The 17,582-nt window shown below is 35.5% G+C and overlaps 1 protein-coding gene across 2 annotated transcripts in view; it reads left to right on the top strand.

Annotated features, from left to right (window-relative positions):
• Appl (amyloid-beta-like protein) overlaps positions 1–17,582 on the top strand; it is a 260,386-nt gene that overhangs the window by 101,370 nt on the left and 141,434 nt on the right. For both annotated transcript variants that reach the window (XM_090412642.1, XM_090412643.1), the window contains one exon: positions 3,777–3,959. In XM_090412642.1, coding sequence (XP_090268768.1) covers positions 3,777–3,959 — 183 coding nt within the window. The remainder of the gene's footprint in view (positions 1–3,776; positions 3,960–17,582) is intronic.

The following is a 17,582-nucleotide window of genomic DNA, read 5'->3' as shown; positions in this document are numbered from 1 at the left end:
ACTGCCTATGGCTGTGTTAATCCCAGAGGATGTACACAAGTCGAATTGCTGTTGAGTAAAATTCGTAGCTATTTCCGAAGTATACTGCATTCTCCGAGGTTGTGTTTTTGATGCGAAGTTTGTAGTTTATCATAAAACGATGTGTTCCCTCAAAAAATAACCGTTGTCTTCATTCTTTTTTATCTGTTTCTCTGCATTCCTTTCTCTCTCAGTATTGTCAAATAAATTATCATTTATTAGATCGTGCTGGGTTTTCATACACTCTGTCGTCTACGCGATAGTTTCAAGATGACTTCTGTTTTAACGTTTAGCGTTCGAAATCACGATCGTTTACTGTCAGAGTGACATTTGCTTCCTCTGCCAACACGCCGGAAACGGTGGTTGAGTGAGAGGATGCCACTATCTCAGTGACAAAGGTCGTAAGTCTTAGCTGTAATCCTTCTTTGTTAAGTATTGCTTCACTCGGAACTTAGAAGGTCATTACTCACCGAAATAACTTGCGGAACTATGCGAACGTTTCTCTCAGTCCATCTTAAAAGTGCATTTGCTATTTGATGACAACGAATACATTCCGTTCTAATGGATTAACGCTCCTGGTAGCTAATAGACTCGGGTGGGGTGAGGGTTGAAAATGCTGCGAATTTGTATATCTTTAAAATAAATTGAAAGATAATTTCTGATATCAACTATCCCTTTTACATTAACGTATCAAACGAGGATTTATGAGATTGTGTTTTTAAAAGTTCAGACTTCTCTGTCAAAAGTGGGTTACTTGAGAAAGAGTTAGTAATTAGAACTCAAGAGGTACAAATCTTATAATGGATTAACTTTGCTAATTGGCGGTTGTAACTTTGTAGAGTTCATGCACGAAAAGTGCTAATTTATTGCGAGTGAGATTCTGTGAAAGATTGCCAATTATTTTGCTTTTTCATTTTGAAATCGATAAATGCTTTCAGATCCCTGTTTCTTTTAAACTTCCTTCTCACCTTTAAAATGAGGAAACGATAATATAGGTGCAGGCGTGATTTTATAGTTTTCTTTAAGATAAAGTACATAGCGCTCGCTAGAGTAGCACAGTTCTACCAGAATTTTTCTAATAAACATCGGATTATATTTACTAGATACGTATATTCAGTGATCTCACAGGTATATAAGAGCTCTCGAGCTGCTATCCGATGCATTTCATTGTATCACAAGGCAGGCATGGCAGAAGAAAGAAATTGATTCAAACCTTTCCTGGGGAGTTCTCCCACTTCCATCGACTTAACTTGCCATTAGATACTTCATCGTATGAAGAATATTTTTATGTGTATAAAAGGAGAGAAGTGGATTAGAATCCTTTTGCAGATAAAAATGCGTTTTGCACTTCCGATAGAAAACTTTCACTCCTTGGCTGCCTTTTTTTTAAATACTGTTTGGTCCTAATTCATACAATGATTGACCCTTTTTTCAAAACGGTGTTTTGTCTTCAAAATAACCGAATCCTGAAGAGATGGCGATGAAAGCGTTGAGATTGGCAGCATCCTACTACCACTTACGCTCAAAGAAGAAATGTCGCACTTGTTGTGTAGGTGAGGAATCATTTGGACCCGGCATTGTGTTCCTACAGATACCGTGGACTAAAATGTGTTTTAAAAGCGCCAAAACTTGTAATTAGCCAATTATGAAAACTATTTTAGGTTTTAAATTATATGTCATCTTATTAGCGTCATAAATATATGCAATGATGAAGTAATAGGACTTTCCAGGCTTACGAATTATGTATTGTGAATAGCCTTGAGATTTATCAATTTACTTATTTCAAAGCACGCTAGCAATTAGTTAACTGAATAATAAAATGCATTCTTATGAATGTATGAGTATCATTTTCCCCTGATATTGACTGGATTAATAACTAAATAAATTATAACCAAATTGTTTGAACTGAAATGAAACACAACTGTCTGAAAATCTCAACATATCCCTAATGAATTTATGTAGCTTGAACGATAGCATCATCTTATGATCATGTAACTATATCTTCACTGTTTAGAGATTGAAGTTTTATATTTCAGGTGTGTAGGTTTACATTATATCATGCATGGATATCGATTGACATTAGTGAATTTTGAACAACTTCTTTCACTAGCTAGCTTCGTAATCCTTAGTTATACGAGCATCCTCTTTACATTTGGATTAAGATGTTTAGAGACTTGTTCCCTGCTGTGAACCTTATTCCTTTTCGATTGCTAAGTACTCCATACCAACTAAATGACAAACACTCGAATCACTCACTACAAGCCCTTTGCCAGGGACCCAGGTCAGATGATGAGCCACTTGGCCACATTGCAGAACAAGTGTTGGCGAATAATTACGCAGAGCTGAAATCAGAGAACATCTCTTCATGGGTTTCCTGTTGCTACCGAAACAGGAAAAAACGCCTTACTTTTCTGGTAGAACCAAACAAATGTGTTTATTTAGTTTAATTGTTGATCGAAAAACACCTCCATTGCACTCTCTCTCTAACGCAGAATTTTTCAACGTTGCTTTTGAATTCCTTTGTTTTTAATATTCTTTGCATTGAAGCCAAGCGCCATGAAGAACATTGGTGTGTCATTATGCGTACTTTGTCTTTGTTAGCTTATCTTACATGTATGAACACAAATTGCTTATCAGTGTCAAACAAAATAGCATCTCATCTTCCTGTTAGTGAACTCTACACATAATTTACGACAATAAATCACACTCACTGCTCCGTAATCGCTCTGCAAAAGGGAATGGGTCATTGTCTTCGTATCGGTAGTATCGTAATAACTATTCTTCAAGACCTTAGCTTTGCCAGATATCTTTAACGGATGGATTTCTCAGATAGCTGATGTGTTTGCATTTATCTTCCTTTTTGTATGTATCTCGGTGACATTCATTTATAGGGATTTTTTTTTAATATGTTATGGGATCGAAGAAGGAGAAAATCAAATATGCCTCGTGATTTGTTTGATTTAACTGAATTCTGTGATAAACGTGACAGTTGTTTTATATTTAAACTCTAGTTTTGTTGTTGTTTTTTTCTTCGTACATGTTGTTTTATACTTAGGCGCAAGGTGTTATTGATCGCGAGGAGGGAATAAATTTGATTTAAAAGGGACTAGATCATTCATTGTGTTGATTAGCATTTCTTTATTTAGCATATAAATTCACTTCCAGTAGTTTTGTGTTTTTCATTTTGATAATATTTTATTCATGCAGACTGAAGCGGCAAGAAAAGTAATTGATGGAAAATAACTTTGGCTTTCCTGATTTTGCTGTAAGATATTAATTTATGGAGTTCATGTAAAGGCTTAGAAAATCGATTGCCTTAAATATGAAGTTGAAAAATCACCTCTCAGAAGAGAGACGGCTGTTAGGCGCATCAGAATGTAATGAAAAGAATGGAAATTGATGCATTCAGTAATACGGTTGTTCAACAAATTTTTCCATTAACTATTCTCTGGACGGTTAGAAAGTTCATTAAAATATTTTGCGACACTTCTGTAATTTTTCTTATCTCTTCTTATTTGTTACGTATTAAAAGTAACAGAGCCGAAAATTTGACAGAATCTAAAACGAACTAGCAAACGATATGGCTTTAAATCCCTGGAATTTTAATTTAACACGTCATTTATGTTTAAATAAATGTGTTGCGGTGTTAGGTATATAAATGATTCTTATTGGTTAATGATCAGAAAATTAGAAGTTGCTGAATATTGTATGAGAAAATAAATAATCGAACATTTTTTTCCCGCTGTTTATTTTTTCAGGAGGATGCTTCAGATAAATTGGAGTCAGGACCAAGCCACTTCCAGCCAATGGTAGCATTACTTTGCGGTCATGGGAAACTTCACAACAAATACTTAGACGAAACTCGACAGTGGATTTCTGATCCCGATTCGAAAGCGGTGTGCACCAAGGATAAGTTAGAAATCCTAGAATATTGCCGAAAGGTAAGGGTTATTGTTACGTATCACGAACGTAATGAAATATGCGGTCTTTAATCTAATTGTTGGGTGTGTAATATTTTAGCGTATCCAAGGGGAAATAGTTACTTGGGTTTATCTAATGAAAATAAAGATGATAGATGAACGAGAGTCCACCAATCGTTCATGTATCTCGTCAGGATCACTGTCGTAGAAGCAACTTTTTGCAGATAAGTATTGAAGAGATGAGTAGCCAGATTTTGCAATATTAAAGATGAAGTCAGTATCAGTGGTTACTATTTATCATTTTACGAGACCCGGGACCTGTCAATGCTAGCTTACATGGGGAAGTGTGATTTGTTGCTAAAATAACTAAATAATAGTTGCATATTTGTGTATTAATACAGCTTTTCTGTTCGTTAATAAATCCGTATATCAATGAATTAATAAAAAATAAATGAGAATAAACGTATATATATGTTGAAAGTTTTTTTTTTTTTTATCTTGGTTCTACTGTTCTTGGTTTTAATCCTTTAACCAATTAAGCAAACAATGATTTGCGCGTGAAGCCTCTATATACAAATAAATCAATCGTGAAGATTGATCTATTTGTATATAGAGGCTAATGATTTCACATCATTGGTAGCCTGAAGAGATACTAAGGTTTTTAGTCCTTATAAGGACTGGCTTAAAGGGACGAAGCAAAAATGCTTTTATCTTCCCCTTTATCTGTAGAGGACAGTGTAGGGATAAGGTATTATTGAGCTATTAAAGCTCTGATCATGGCAGGAGGGTAACAGCAATAGTTAACTTATTCCGAGCCTCAGTTAGGACTTCATTGGCTACAGCATTGCCATCCATTACCTTCCAAGGGTATCAATCACCGCATCTCACCAGAAACTAAGGTTGAAGAAATGCCGAAGTCATATATTTCTCATATACAAGTAGTCAAAAGGTGTCAGACCTTATGAATAAAATACTTTGCATGAGAGATAAAGGATTAAAACCAAGAATATAATTTCTTGGTCTGGCACCTTTGCGCCTGCAAGTGTTGCAAGTCTAGCTGACCCCTGCACGTAGTGCAAGACCAATTTTACCCAAGATAAAATACTTTCTATATATAAATTGGTCTTGCACTACGTGCAGGGTCAGCTAGACTTGCAACACTTGCAGGCGCAAACTTGACTTGTTTGTCTCTGTTTGCTTACTTGGGAAATGGAGTAAAACCAGGTTTAAAATAGCTTGGTATCTTTAATATATATATATATCATCTGACTTACAAAGTAAGAGAATAACATACTGCCAAGAAGTACAGTATTATATAAGCTTCTGGTTATTCAGAAACAGTTGTGTGATGCGCTTACTGTCTGTGTGTTTTTTGTTCGGGTAGTAAGTGGATTATAACTTGCAAGCCTTCAGATAGATTGATGCTTGGATTTATATTCAAATACACAGGATCTAACATGATCTTGATATGAGTGAGCATTCTTATACTTTTCTGTTTGACTTTGCACTTAATTTCTTGTTGAGGGGGAGATGGCTTAGGAGTAAATTCACTCAGTCCTAAAACGCCTTTAGTAAGAATCGAAACAAGATGCCATTCTGCGTTTAAAGAAGCGCTGATACTGTTGTGTTCTGGGGCAGCCAGTTATGTTTTATTTTATCTATTTTTTATATCTTCACCCCCCCCACCTCTGTTTTATTGCCGTAAAATCGATTTGATACCGAGAAACCAGAATATTCATTTCACTGCCTTTTACTAACACATTTATATTTTAATAGGAAGTTATGGAAATGCACAAATCAAATCCACGAATCTTTTTCCATTTGGTACTACCTTATTTTTATTTCACTAAGTAACTGCATTCATCGGTGCTTGCTTACTCATGTAATTAACTTATTCCACTAACTGTAATATTAGTGTTGGACTCGAACATAATAATTTTAATAATTTCACCAGTTTCTGGTTAACTGGTTATATTTATTGTATCAACAGTTGTAACCGTTAGTAACGTCCTCCATAACGCTTCAAGATGAGCTTGCTCAGATTTTATCTGCTTCCAGTGTTAAACGTGGAATACAAATCAGCACTTACTATAATTAGATGAAATCGTTGAAAATGGTGCTAAAACACAACGACTCTGATAATGGTGTTTTGACATATTTCTTTGCTACTTCAATAGAATTACCGTTTACAGAGAAGTGCAGACAAAAATGATTGAATGGACTCGTTTATGCTGATAGTATAATAAGGCAATTTGCATGCATTATGCTGGCGAATGTAGGAAAGCGGTTGAAAAGAACAGCTTGGAAGCCATGCGAAGTTCTGCTTGGCATTTTAAGTGCTGTAAGATTTTGTAAGAACTTCTAAGCAGACGTAGTCCAGTTTGAGAGCGTATTTCTCCTAATGTTAATTGGATTTCCTCTCATTATTAGCCATTTTAGTTAGTTAAGTAGTTAGTTTCTTTTTTCTTTTTTGCTTCTAAATAGCTTTGTAAAAAGTTTGGTTTCATAAATATTTTTCATAATTAAATTAATGAGATTTTAAATAAAATCACAACTGGTCTCAGACAGAGTTAACGGAGTTTTTCATTTCCCAAACACTTTTGTTTAAAGTTAACAGAATTTTCTTGGATTCATCAGTGTTCCATAAAATCAAGGCCAGAAGTAAAAATCTCGGTGTCTGAAGCGAAATCGCTTTATGCTACGAAATATCTAATAAAAGGCACAATTCTTTACGAAAATTGTCGCATTTTCCAGGTGGCGCCTCTGTACGTTATTCGTATTGGCCTTGCATAGGATGGATATACATTACGTTGCTTTCCTTAATTCTGTCTATGTATAAGACACTATTGTGCATAACATGCATGTAACAAAGGAAGTGGCAGATATACTGTATATTAAAAATGAGCAAGACGTTTGAGTAAAAATATTTTGCTCTGTTAAAATTCAGATTGAAGTATGATGAATGAAGATTTTGAAGCTACAGTCATTAAAGTATCAAATTTTGTTAAATTGGTATAATAAATAATGTATTAAAGTAATCTGTAATCAGACTATATAATATCTGATTACAGATTATATATATTATATATGATTACAGGTTATTATTATTATATATTATTTACTATAACATATAATATAGTAAAATGGAATCAGACTATATAATATCCTGCTTAACCCAATTTATCAAATGGAAACGAAACATAAAAAACAAGAAAAGCGGATTCACACAGCTAAATATAGTATTTAGGACTACAAAACAAATGACAAAATTATACTATTTCTGAATATAAAACCAACCACTTATTACTGAAATAAATATTAACAGACAGAAATAGCTAGAAGATTAGACTCAATGAATGGACAATAACAAATGCCAAAATTATTGTATACGTATAAAATAAGTGGGAGACAAAAAAAGTTAAATAAACAAGAAAGCGATAGTCTGCAGTGTCCATAAAGAGCGGACATCCTAAACGTGAACGACTTAAATATGTTTAGCTAACTAGAATAATGATCTAATTGTTTTGGATAAAAATAATACCATTCCTATTTAACAATTTTCAGTTATTTTTGCTTTGTTTAAATATAAACTGTTTAATTGCAAATCTAAATGATCGTGTGTTCAGATATTAGTCTCAGTCTCAAAATGCTATAGCATTATAATTATTTCCTAAGTTTTACTTCCTAAATAAAACAGCTAATATCAAATGGCTACCACTATGCAGTCATCTGCATGGTAGTTGCTACATCTACATGTGTGTGTGTGTGTGTGTGTGTGTGTGTGTGTGTGTGTGTGTGTGTTTCTTTCTAGGTCAAATTGCAACCTCCTTGATCAATATTTGTACAGGAAGACTTTTTGATTTCAACAAATTTAGAAATTTATAGCTCACATTTACAAAACGTGGTTGTTTTTGGAACATTGCCAAAAAGGAAGGGCGAGACTATAATTGACATATTAATGGAACTCAACATGACAAGAAGGAATTCCTCTATGATTTAAGTCATGTTTTGAACATCCTCTCAGCATGTTCCTTCTGATGTTTTATTATGATTTTCAAATAATATTTTTTAATGGTGAAACACCTCTAATTTAGCACTTTCAATAGTATTTTCGTGCAGTCTTCCAATTGTTTCGTATGCTGTCTTGTATGAAAAATCTTCATGCAGAGAAGCAGCCATAAGCATGCTTTACTACTTCTTGAAGTCATCTTAGATCGTCTTATTTTCTTACGTCAATTGGACACTCGGGGTAAGATGTGATCCTTTTGGCAGTGATCCAAATGACTTTCGAAAACAAACTTCACACAACGAATCAGACTAGAAAACATTGCATTAATAGCAATAAAGCTTTGTGCCAGGGTATTTTTGTCCTTTGGATCACAAAAATGAATTTAAACTCAACATACTGTACGCTTTCAATTCGATGACATTCACATAATGCTAGGCCTGGTGTCATGAATTGTCTTGTAGTTGTACCATGAATTTATAATAATAAATTCGTATATCGATGCACCGAATTGTTTTGCTTCCGCAAGATTTATTCATCGTAATGTTTCTGCTGTTTACCTGTCAAACGGATAGTTTTAGGAATTTGGGCGCAATGGAGGGGCACTGTTGCCAACTGATTCTCAGTTTTATGGTTATTAAACTTAGATCGTAGTTGCCCTTTACAAGAATATTTCTGTCAGATTTTTAGGGAAAGACAAAACGTATATTATAATATTAATTAAAAAACTTTAATTATTACTTCCTATATTTCGGAAATGTTACATTACCATCTTCAGGGAACGTAAAATAATGATATGTGTACGCAAGCACCTACTGGGCTAAATTGGGTAGTAGTCTTGGCTGTTGGGCTGATGTTCTAAGAATGCAAGCTTCCCATATTTGGGGTGGTCTCATGCATCCTAGGCGGCACTTTTTAAGACTCCAGGACCGACTTCAGTTGTTGTCTTCAGCCATATTTGTTTTAGTGTTAGTGCCTGCGTGCACATATCATTATTTTTATGTTCCCTGAAGATGGTAATGTAACATTACCGAAATATAGGAAGTATTAATTAAAGTTTTTTAATTAATATTATACTATACGTTGTCTTTCCCTAAAAATCTGACAGTTATGTATCACGAACGTATAAATTTATCTACAAGAATATTTCTGAAGCTTCATTGCTTGCTAAAGTTTGGTTGGAATGAAAGTCAGTACTTTTTTTTTATCGTTGAGATGGATTTTTGATCTTCACTTAAATGAACAGTGTGCCAGAAATGTCGGTCCCTTCACTTGCGTTATTCTGACCATCTTGTGCAGACTCAAAAGTGTCCGTACGTTTTGCTTTATTGAGACTAATACCGCCATTGAATTGAAACATGTCTGCTGGTTTAACGGTTTTTAATAACTTAAGAACTTAAAAAAATACTTAAGGTTTTTTTTTTTTTTTGGTAATATACGAAATTCTTCCAATTTTTCTTTTTATTTTCAATAATTTCCTTTCTAGAAATCTTCTTTACACCTGCTTTGGGCTGGGACAGGCAGGGCAAAACTGTCTGCATAATTCAATCTATCACCACGTCAGTCACAGAAAATCCTGCATCTTCTCTTTTATTTTCTCTTCAGCTTCGTCAATATTGAAAAGTCGCCCTCTTAGCCAATTCTAGGGCTTTATTTTCTTCATGCATTTTCGGTAAACTCTCTTGCAGAGTCGATCATTTACTCTGACACCCCCTATCTATTTATCGTTCTTCTTGCCTTCCCTGTTTCATTCATAGTAATGATGTCATCTTCCTGCTGTCGGTTGTCTCTCCCTCGGCTCACTTTATCACTTCCATAAATTATTCCTTCATCCCTGTACCTTCGTTGCTCTTGACAATCATCATCTGTTTTTGATGCTCAGAGGAAACCCTTGCAGTCATTTATATTTCCCTATCCGTATCCTATATTCTTTGGAATGGTAGTTTAGCCTACAAAAAATGTCAGCTTTTTCAGTTGTTTACGCTAAACAGAAAAATCTGACAAGCATATTAAATTACCCATTACTTATAGGAGAACAATTATAATATGCACTGGATACTATCTTTCATGATTTGTTTATTTATTTATTTTTATTTCTTTCCATTGATAACCATTATAGTCAACAAAATAAAACATGTTTCGCTTACTATATGTGTATCCTGAAAGCTTTGTGTCGGAACACTGGTTCAAGATTTCTCAGGCAAACAGAATCTATATTTTATCAGTTTGTTTGTCTTCTCTCTTTTATTTATTTTTTTACGAGATTCTTTGCACTAAAATGCTCTTTATGAAAGATGCTTTTAAAAAGTCTAATTCCATCTAGGCGTTTGCAATCTCTGACGCTACGAAGATGTTAAAATCATATTATTGTTGTATTGGGAGCATCAAACAAAATAGTTCGTACCGAAAGTTGCTCTTTCAGTCACCCGAGGCTTAAATCGCCTGTGCACTCTTCGTATTTTACTTCCTGCTTTCTTGGTGAATTAACCTTTCTGTTCTTGTGGTATTTTCACATTTCTCGGTAAAGCTTTTCTAGCATGCTAAACTCAGCCGAGATTACTTGCGCTGTTTCTCAGAGATAACAAAGTTATTTGAAAAATATACATGTAAAAAAAAAATAAAAGAAAAACTAGTGGCTATGCATTTTCTTGTTGCGTTTTCCTTACAAATTCTTCTAAGCATTTCACGCAAACGCTTTAAAGGATTCTGAGTGTCGACCGCATGTATGAAACGGATCTCACTTGCCTTTCTACTTTTTTCCCCCTTTATCATGCGAAAAAGATCCCCTTTGCCCTGGTCTGATTTCAGTATAATAAAAGTGGTTTTTCTTTCTTCAAAAAAGGATTTAGGGGTTCCACTCTATTACACTAGTTTTTGTGCCTATTGTGTTGTTTTTGGTAGCATCAAGTAAACAGAAATGTTCTACTATAAGTAGAATATTTTTACTCAGCATACTTTTTTTTTTTTTTTTGAGAGCTGATTTTCTCAACAAACATTGAATCTACCAAATTCATAACTATTTTCCCGTTTTAACAACGTTATCTTGTTCTAAGGCAGGAGTGGATAGAAATGACCGAAATACATTGAAAATATTGTATTACCGATATCACTTTTATATATCGGTGTTCCACCAAATAACTTATTTCATCTAGAGTGACAATGGCATAAATTACTTAAATGCACCCTTTAATCTTTGCAGTATGTCTTCACTTTATGGCTCTATAATCCAAGTTAAGCCTTGGCCTCCTGAATTTGTTGCATCGCCAACCCTGTCAGTCCAAAACTTGAGATCATACTGTAATATGATGTTTCTTTCTTCACTAATGATGTCTATCTATTGTGTTCTAGGTTTTCTTTTTTGGTATTTTACCAAAAATTTTACTATTTGTATTGTTTTATAAATACACTGTCGTTTTACATATGAAAAATGTGTCCTGCCCACGGTAACTTTTTGAACTTGATTATACACTGCTTGGAAAAAAAAGTCGAGGGACACCATAATGAGAAACAGCCATGGCACTCATATTAATAAGATATAGGCCTTCCTTTTGCTGTGATGATTGCAGCAATCCTATGAGGCATGCTTTCCACAAGCGCACAATAGCGATCAGTGGGGAATTTTGGACCATTCTTCCTGAAGACATGTAATGAGGTCTTGGACTATTGTGGGGCAGACGTCCCTTGATCTCACCTGATGTTCCAATTCATCCCACACATATTCAATAGGATTGAGATCAGGGCTCTCTGGGAGACAGTCAAGTGTAGTGAAAAACACGTTCATGTCCACAAATCACGTACTTACAGCGGCATCCTTAAGACATGGTGCGTTGTCTTGCCGAAAGAGACAATGGTTACTTCCGTAGAAGCACCACAAAGTAGGAAACATTGCATTGTCCAGGATGTTCTGATAACTCTCGGAGATCAGCGTTCGTGGCATCACAAGCAGAGGTCCAAGGCCAAATCAGGAAAAACAGGATCATACCGCCACCTCCGAATTTTATAGTTATGCACTCTAGTAAGAGACGTTCACCGGGCGTCCGCCATTGCCACACCCGTCCATCTGCTTGGTAGAGAGTGTAGCGTGATTCGTCACTTCATAATTCCATGAAGTGACGAATGCTTCTGCGTCACTGTACACACTCTGTGCACCACTGAAGATGATGCTGCTGGTTCAGGTAATGTTGGACTTGCTTATTACAGTCGTACCATGGAAAGTTATGTTGTGCGCCTCGGTTCTGAATGATTTTGTGTGGATTCGTGTTCCAGTCGATGTCTAGACTCCACAATCAAGGTGTCGGCCGAGAAATGGCAGATTTTACATATTATCTTTCGTAGCACCCTACGGGCATGTTCGGTGAGTTTGGTGGGTCGTTCACTGCGAGTAGCACTCTATAGTTGACTTCCTGCGTTTCCATCTTGGTATGGTATCACTGATTGTTCACCTGGGATGGCCCAGTTTGTCAACAATTTACCGAGTAAATAGGCCTGCAAGATGGCATCCTATCACAACTCCTCTTTCAAACTCTGTCAGTTCTCTTCTCAGCCATTTCACCCGGACATACTTGCACTGAGTTGGGAGCGTGATATTCCTCCAATTTACATCACGTTACAAGCACGTGGCTCGTTACATGGCACGATGCGCCTTGTCTATGGGATGTCCGTTGATTTCTTTCCGAGCAATGTATAAATATATAGGATCAAGATTCCCATAACCGCTGTTATAAATCATATTTGTTTCATATAATAGACAAGGCACGTTTTAATGGTAGTCATGTGCTTTTGGATATACTGTATGAGGCTATTGAGTGTGAGGCATTCACTTAATTTGAAGAGGTCAGCGATATCGTATCTTCTTTTATTATATTTACAAGAGTCTTAGGAAAATTGGTTTGCGAACTAAATCAGTTGCTTTTATTTTAACTAGTCATGGTTTTCTCGAGAATGTCATTTTAATTATTGTGTAAAATGTCAGAATTCGTGTAATGTTTTCACTTATCAAGTACAGTACTTTCATAATCTCTGTTGCAATATTTTGTTATTTACATCCCCGATATTGTTTTCATTTGACCTCATTTATGAATTCCTCCGTATCAAAAATTATAATCCTGTCTAGATCCATGTAATTGTAAATAATGTCTTAATTGAATTGATGTTTTGAAATTGCTGCTTTAATTCTTCTCAGCGATTCTAATTTACAACTTTAATACGAAAGCAGCTTTCGATGATCTTTTGCAATATAAAATATTCATGTAAGGAATAATTTGTGTTGAAATATTATGTTCTTATGTTAATATATCGTTATCATGACTTCATGTTTTCATTTAGTGCTTACCCTCAAAAAACTTTTTTAAAAAAATGGCGTACATGGATTTCCCTTTGGGAATCCGATCTCATGGATTTGTCTTCTTCTCCACCGGTGGCTGTCTAGGAGACCACCTGTTGTTTGCACTTACATGTTATTCATCAGAACATAATGGTTCACCCCAGTTTTGAAAAATAATGTCTTACTGTTGAAGCAATTTAAGGCTATATTCATGTTAAAAAACGTTTAATTTTCTTGACCAAAAAGCTCTGGAAAGATTTTTAATGGGATTATATTGATCAAGTGCATATAATAAACAACTAAGTTATACCAACTAGTTTCACCAACTAAGGCTGTTGGCATCTTCAGGGTACATAACTGATGTAAAGCATTAAAAAGTAAAAAACTGTTACAAACTATAATCAACCGATTCCAATTATATTAAACAAAGAACAGAGTGCGTACAATACATTCATAGAGCGTGGATGATATCACTTGTTATTTAGGAACGTTCTATAGTTGGCGCTATAATTCAGTTCTGGCGAGTTGAAGGATCTGATAAGGGTCTTCCAGATCACGGGCAAGATTAGTCCTTGGTCCCTGTTAAGATTTTGTATACAGCGGGTAACTGTTGTGGCCTCTTTAAAAATTCGGGAGCGGAAGTCTTCCTCCATGTAAGGAATTGTGCTTTTATCCCACTCTATGGTATGGTTCATTCTTGAGAAATGAAAAGCTAACCCCGATTTTTCTTCTCTGTTATTATTGACATCACCTATGTGTTCTTTTTGCCTAATTTCAAGGCTCCTTGAAGTTTGGCCGATGTAATTCAAGCCGCACGAGCAGGGTATGTTATAAACTCCAGCATATTTGGAGAAAGGATGGCTATCTTTTGGAGATCTTAAGAATTGTCTAATCGTTTCTGTGGGTTTAAAGGCCACTCTTATTTTATGTGGTCTAAGGAGTCTAGCAATCTTATTGGAAACTGTCCCTAAGTATGGAATGACGATGGTAGAAATATAACGTACATCATCTTGTTGTCTTTGTCGGGGTTCAGAGAAAAGTATCTTGTGGACGAGTCTTCGAGGAAATCCATTCATGGTAAGGTGGGTGGATATCAGGGATAGTTCTTCCTGGAGGTCTTGTTGATCTGTTGTAAGGAGAGAGGCACGGTTCTTCAACATATGTACAATACTAAGTTTCTGAGAAATGTGGTGGCAAGAAGTGAAATGTAAATAACGTCCTGTATTGGTAGGTTTGCGGTAAACTGAGAGGTTGATACCACCATTCGGAAGCTTCTTAATTAAAGTGTCCAGAAATGATAATTGGTTATCTTTTTCAAGTTCTAGAGTGAATTTGATTGTGTGGTGTAGAGAGTTGATTTTGTTAAGAAAGTCGAACAGGTTCTTTTTTGTGTGGTTCCAAACGATAAAGATATCGTCCACATATCTCCACCATACTGTGGGTTTAGGGTCTGTTTGAGTTAAGATTTTACTTTCAAAATCCTCCATAAACTAATTCATTAACTTTTAATTAATTAATTAATTAACTCTTATTCACTAACATCCCTGTGGAGGAAATCATCAACATTTTAGGAAGTTTGCTCCCACAAGACATTACTTCTCTGTTCCATCATTGTTTAACATCAAACTTTTTCTTATGGAATAAAACCATATATCAGCAATTGACTGGCCTTGCAATGGGTAGCCCCCTCTCTCCATCTTGTGCTGATCTCTTTATGGAGGATTTTGAAAGTAAAATCTTAACTCAAACAGACCCTAAACCCACAGTATGGTGGAGATACGTGGACTATATCTTTATCGTTTGGAACCACACAAAAAAGGACCTGTTCGACTTTCTTAACAAAATCAACTCTCTACACCACACAATCAAATTCACTCTAGAACTTGAAAAAGATAACCAATTATCATTTCTGGACACTTTAATTAAGAAGCTTCCGAATGGTGGTATCAACCTCTCAGTTTACCGCAAACCTACCAATACAGGACGTTATTTACATTTCACTTCCTGCCACCACATTTCTCAGAAACTTAGTATTGTACACATGTTGAAGAACCGTGCCTCTCTCCTTACAACAGATCAACAAGAAGCAACACAGGACTTTAAAAAAGTCCTGTGTTGTTACTTAAGTATAAAGAGCTAATAAGCTTCATTTCGGCAATGAAAACATTATTTAAATTAAAGGGATTTAACATCCCCTTAATTTAAATAATGTTTTCATTGCCGAAATGAAGCTTATTAGCTCTTTATACTTAAGTAACTTAATGGTTGCACCTGTTTGGAAACTCGTATCGCAGAGTATATAAGTTCTTTTCGCTATACACTTCGGTATTAGGTCTAGCTACTCACGGATGAAGCCTCAAAAAAGGCTGAAACCGATCTGGGTAGTGACCTCCCTACCATAATGTAATAACAGCATACATTTCCTAGGAAATGTGTTTTTACATTATGGAAAATACCTAAGAAAAGCGATCAGAATTTACCGACTTTGCTGCGAGTCTTCCGGTATTGCACTACGTGCTAGGGTCACTTGCATTTGCTCACGTCAGTGGTCGCCGATACTTTATAGTTTACTATATTCGGCAAGAAACTCTCTGATTCCAATCTTTGAGTTTCTTATTCGGTTTTAAAACTATGTGGGATTTAACATCCCCTTAATTTAAATAGTCCTGTGTTGTTTCTAGAACAGCATTCTCGGCCGGATTATTTAATGCTTAACCGATCACACTAATGTATTGTGGGTTTTCTTACCTGTCGTGGATGGATTAGCATTTATTAAAGTTTTTAAAGTAAATAGACACTACTTAAATGTAAAAAAAAAAAAAAAAAAAAAAGAATATATAGAAATACTGTACGAGGACTTGATAACGGACCAGTCAATGAGACTACCGTTCGTACGTTGCGCATATTACATCATCTACTAGCTGTCTCTGTTTCTGGCATTGCTTATCAGTGATTGGTGGACTAGTTGAGAATTGAGGCTCTGCAAGTTCTAATTAGAGATTTACACTGTCTGTTTTTTGTTACCTCGTTTGGATGGTGTGTACTATTCGTTCCAAAATGCAGTCAATTCTTTGAATTCTAGAACAATATGTTTATCATCATCTGCTGCCAAAGATTGGCCAACTCTATCTCCCTCTAAAGTTGCATTGAATTGCTTGGACAAAGTAGAAATGTGGTGAATAGGGTTCGTTCTATTGGCCATAACTAATAAACCAAGGATCAAACAGTGATAAATAGAGATGAATTTACGAAGAGACTAGGACCCATTCGTGAGAAGTGTTTTAAGCTTACACCAGGAGCGCGTCTCTGTTTACTGGATGGTAATGCAGGTGGGACAACTGAAGTCACCTTTTGGAAATGGCTAACCTTGGAGATTGCGATCGAACAGGCACACTTGCAACAGATCGAACCAATGACAGTAGAAGGAGGCTTCATAAAGAATGTTAGGAATCCATGTGTTCATAATATGCTATACTAGACTCGTAGTACAAAGAGCGATATTAGTGAATCGTAAATATGAAATTTACTGAAAGATACTTAACAGTAAATCGCGTCATATTGTGTTCATCGGACGCACTTGGGTATGACAGATTAAAAAATGTTTTAAGTAAAACTTGATTGCTTCTACAGCGGAGTTAATGTGTGTAATTCGGTTTGTCCTTAGTTTATTAGCTGTGTTGCATTGAATCCTGAAAGTCTGTTGAGACTATCTTTTGCTTTATCTACATTGTTGCTGATGAGCCTAAATTTTCATAACAGAATGATTTGAGAACAATGATGTAGAAACTGGCTTTGGGCTGATTTCTAAAGGAAATTGAAGGATTTTTTTTTTTTTTTTTGAAGGAGAATCGCGTCAAGGATTTTCAAGGGCCACTTGCATGAGATCTCCTGGAGAATGTATTCCGTAGAATGGTTGCGGTCATTAGGACCCACAGGAGCTATTCCTTTAATTTTTTTTTTTTTTAATTTGACAACATGAGTCAATTTTCTAGTGCATGTTGACGGGAACTATTTCAATAAATCATAAAATATTTTTGTACTAGCCGATATACGATTGGAATTGTATGGGAAAAATCCCATGAGTATATATGGAGATTGTGTTCAGTTCGCATATTTGTTCTCTCCCTTTTTTTTTGTGTGTGTGTGTGTGTGTGCGTGTGTTATTTTCATCATTGGCATGGGCATTGTTCCTCAAAGTCTCCATATTTAAATGAATTCTGAATGACACGCACTGTTGGAATATTATGGTACATTCAACCGTGTCTTGTAACAGAGCATTTAGCAAGGTGCTGATAAGCGAAATTCGCCATTACAT

This window comes from Typopeltis vanoorti, chromosome 23, assembly GCF_054136105.1.
Source record: "Typopeltis vanoorti isolate ZY-2024b chromosome 23, IOZ_Tvanoo_1.0, whole genome shotgun sequence".
NCBI lineage: Eukaryota > Metazoa > Arthropoda > Arachnida > Uropygi > Thelyphonidae > Typopeltis > Typopeltis vanoorti.
The sequence above is the reverse complement of the archived record's forward strand: the minus strand, read 5'-3'. Positions and strand labels throughout refer to the sequence as shown.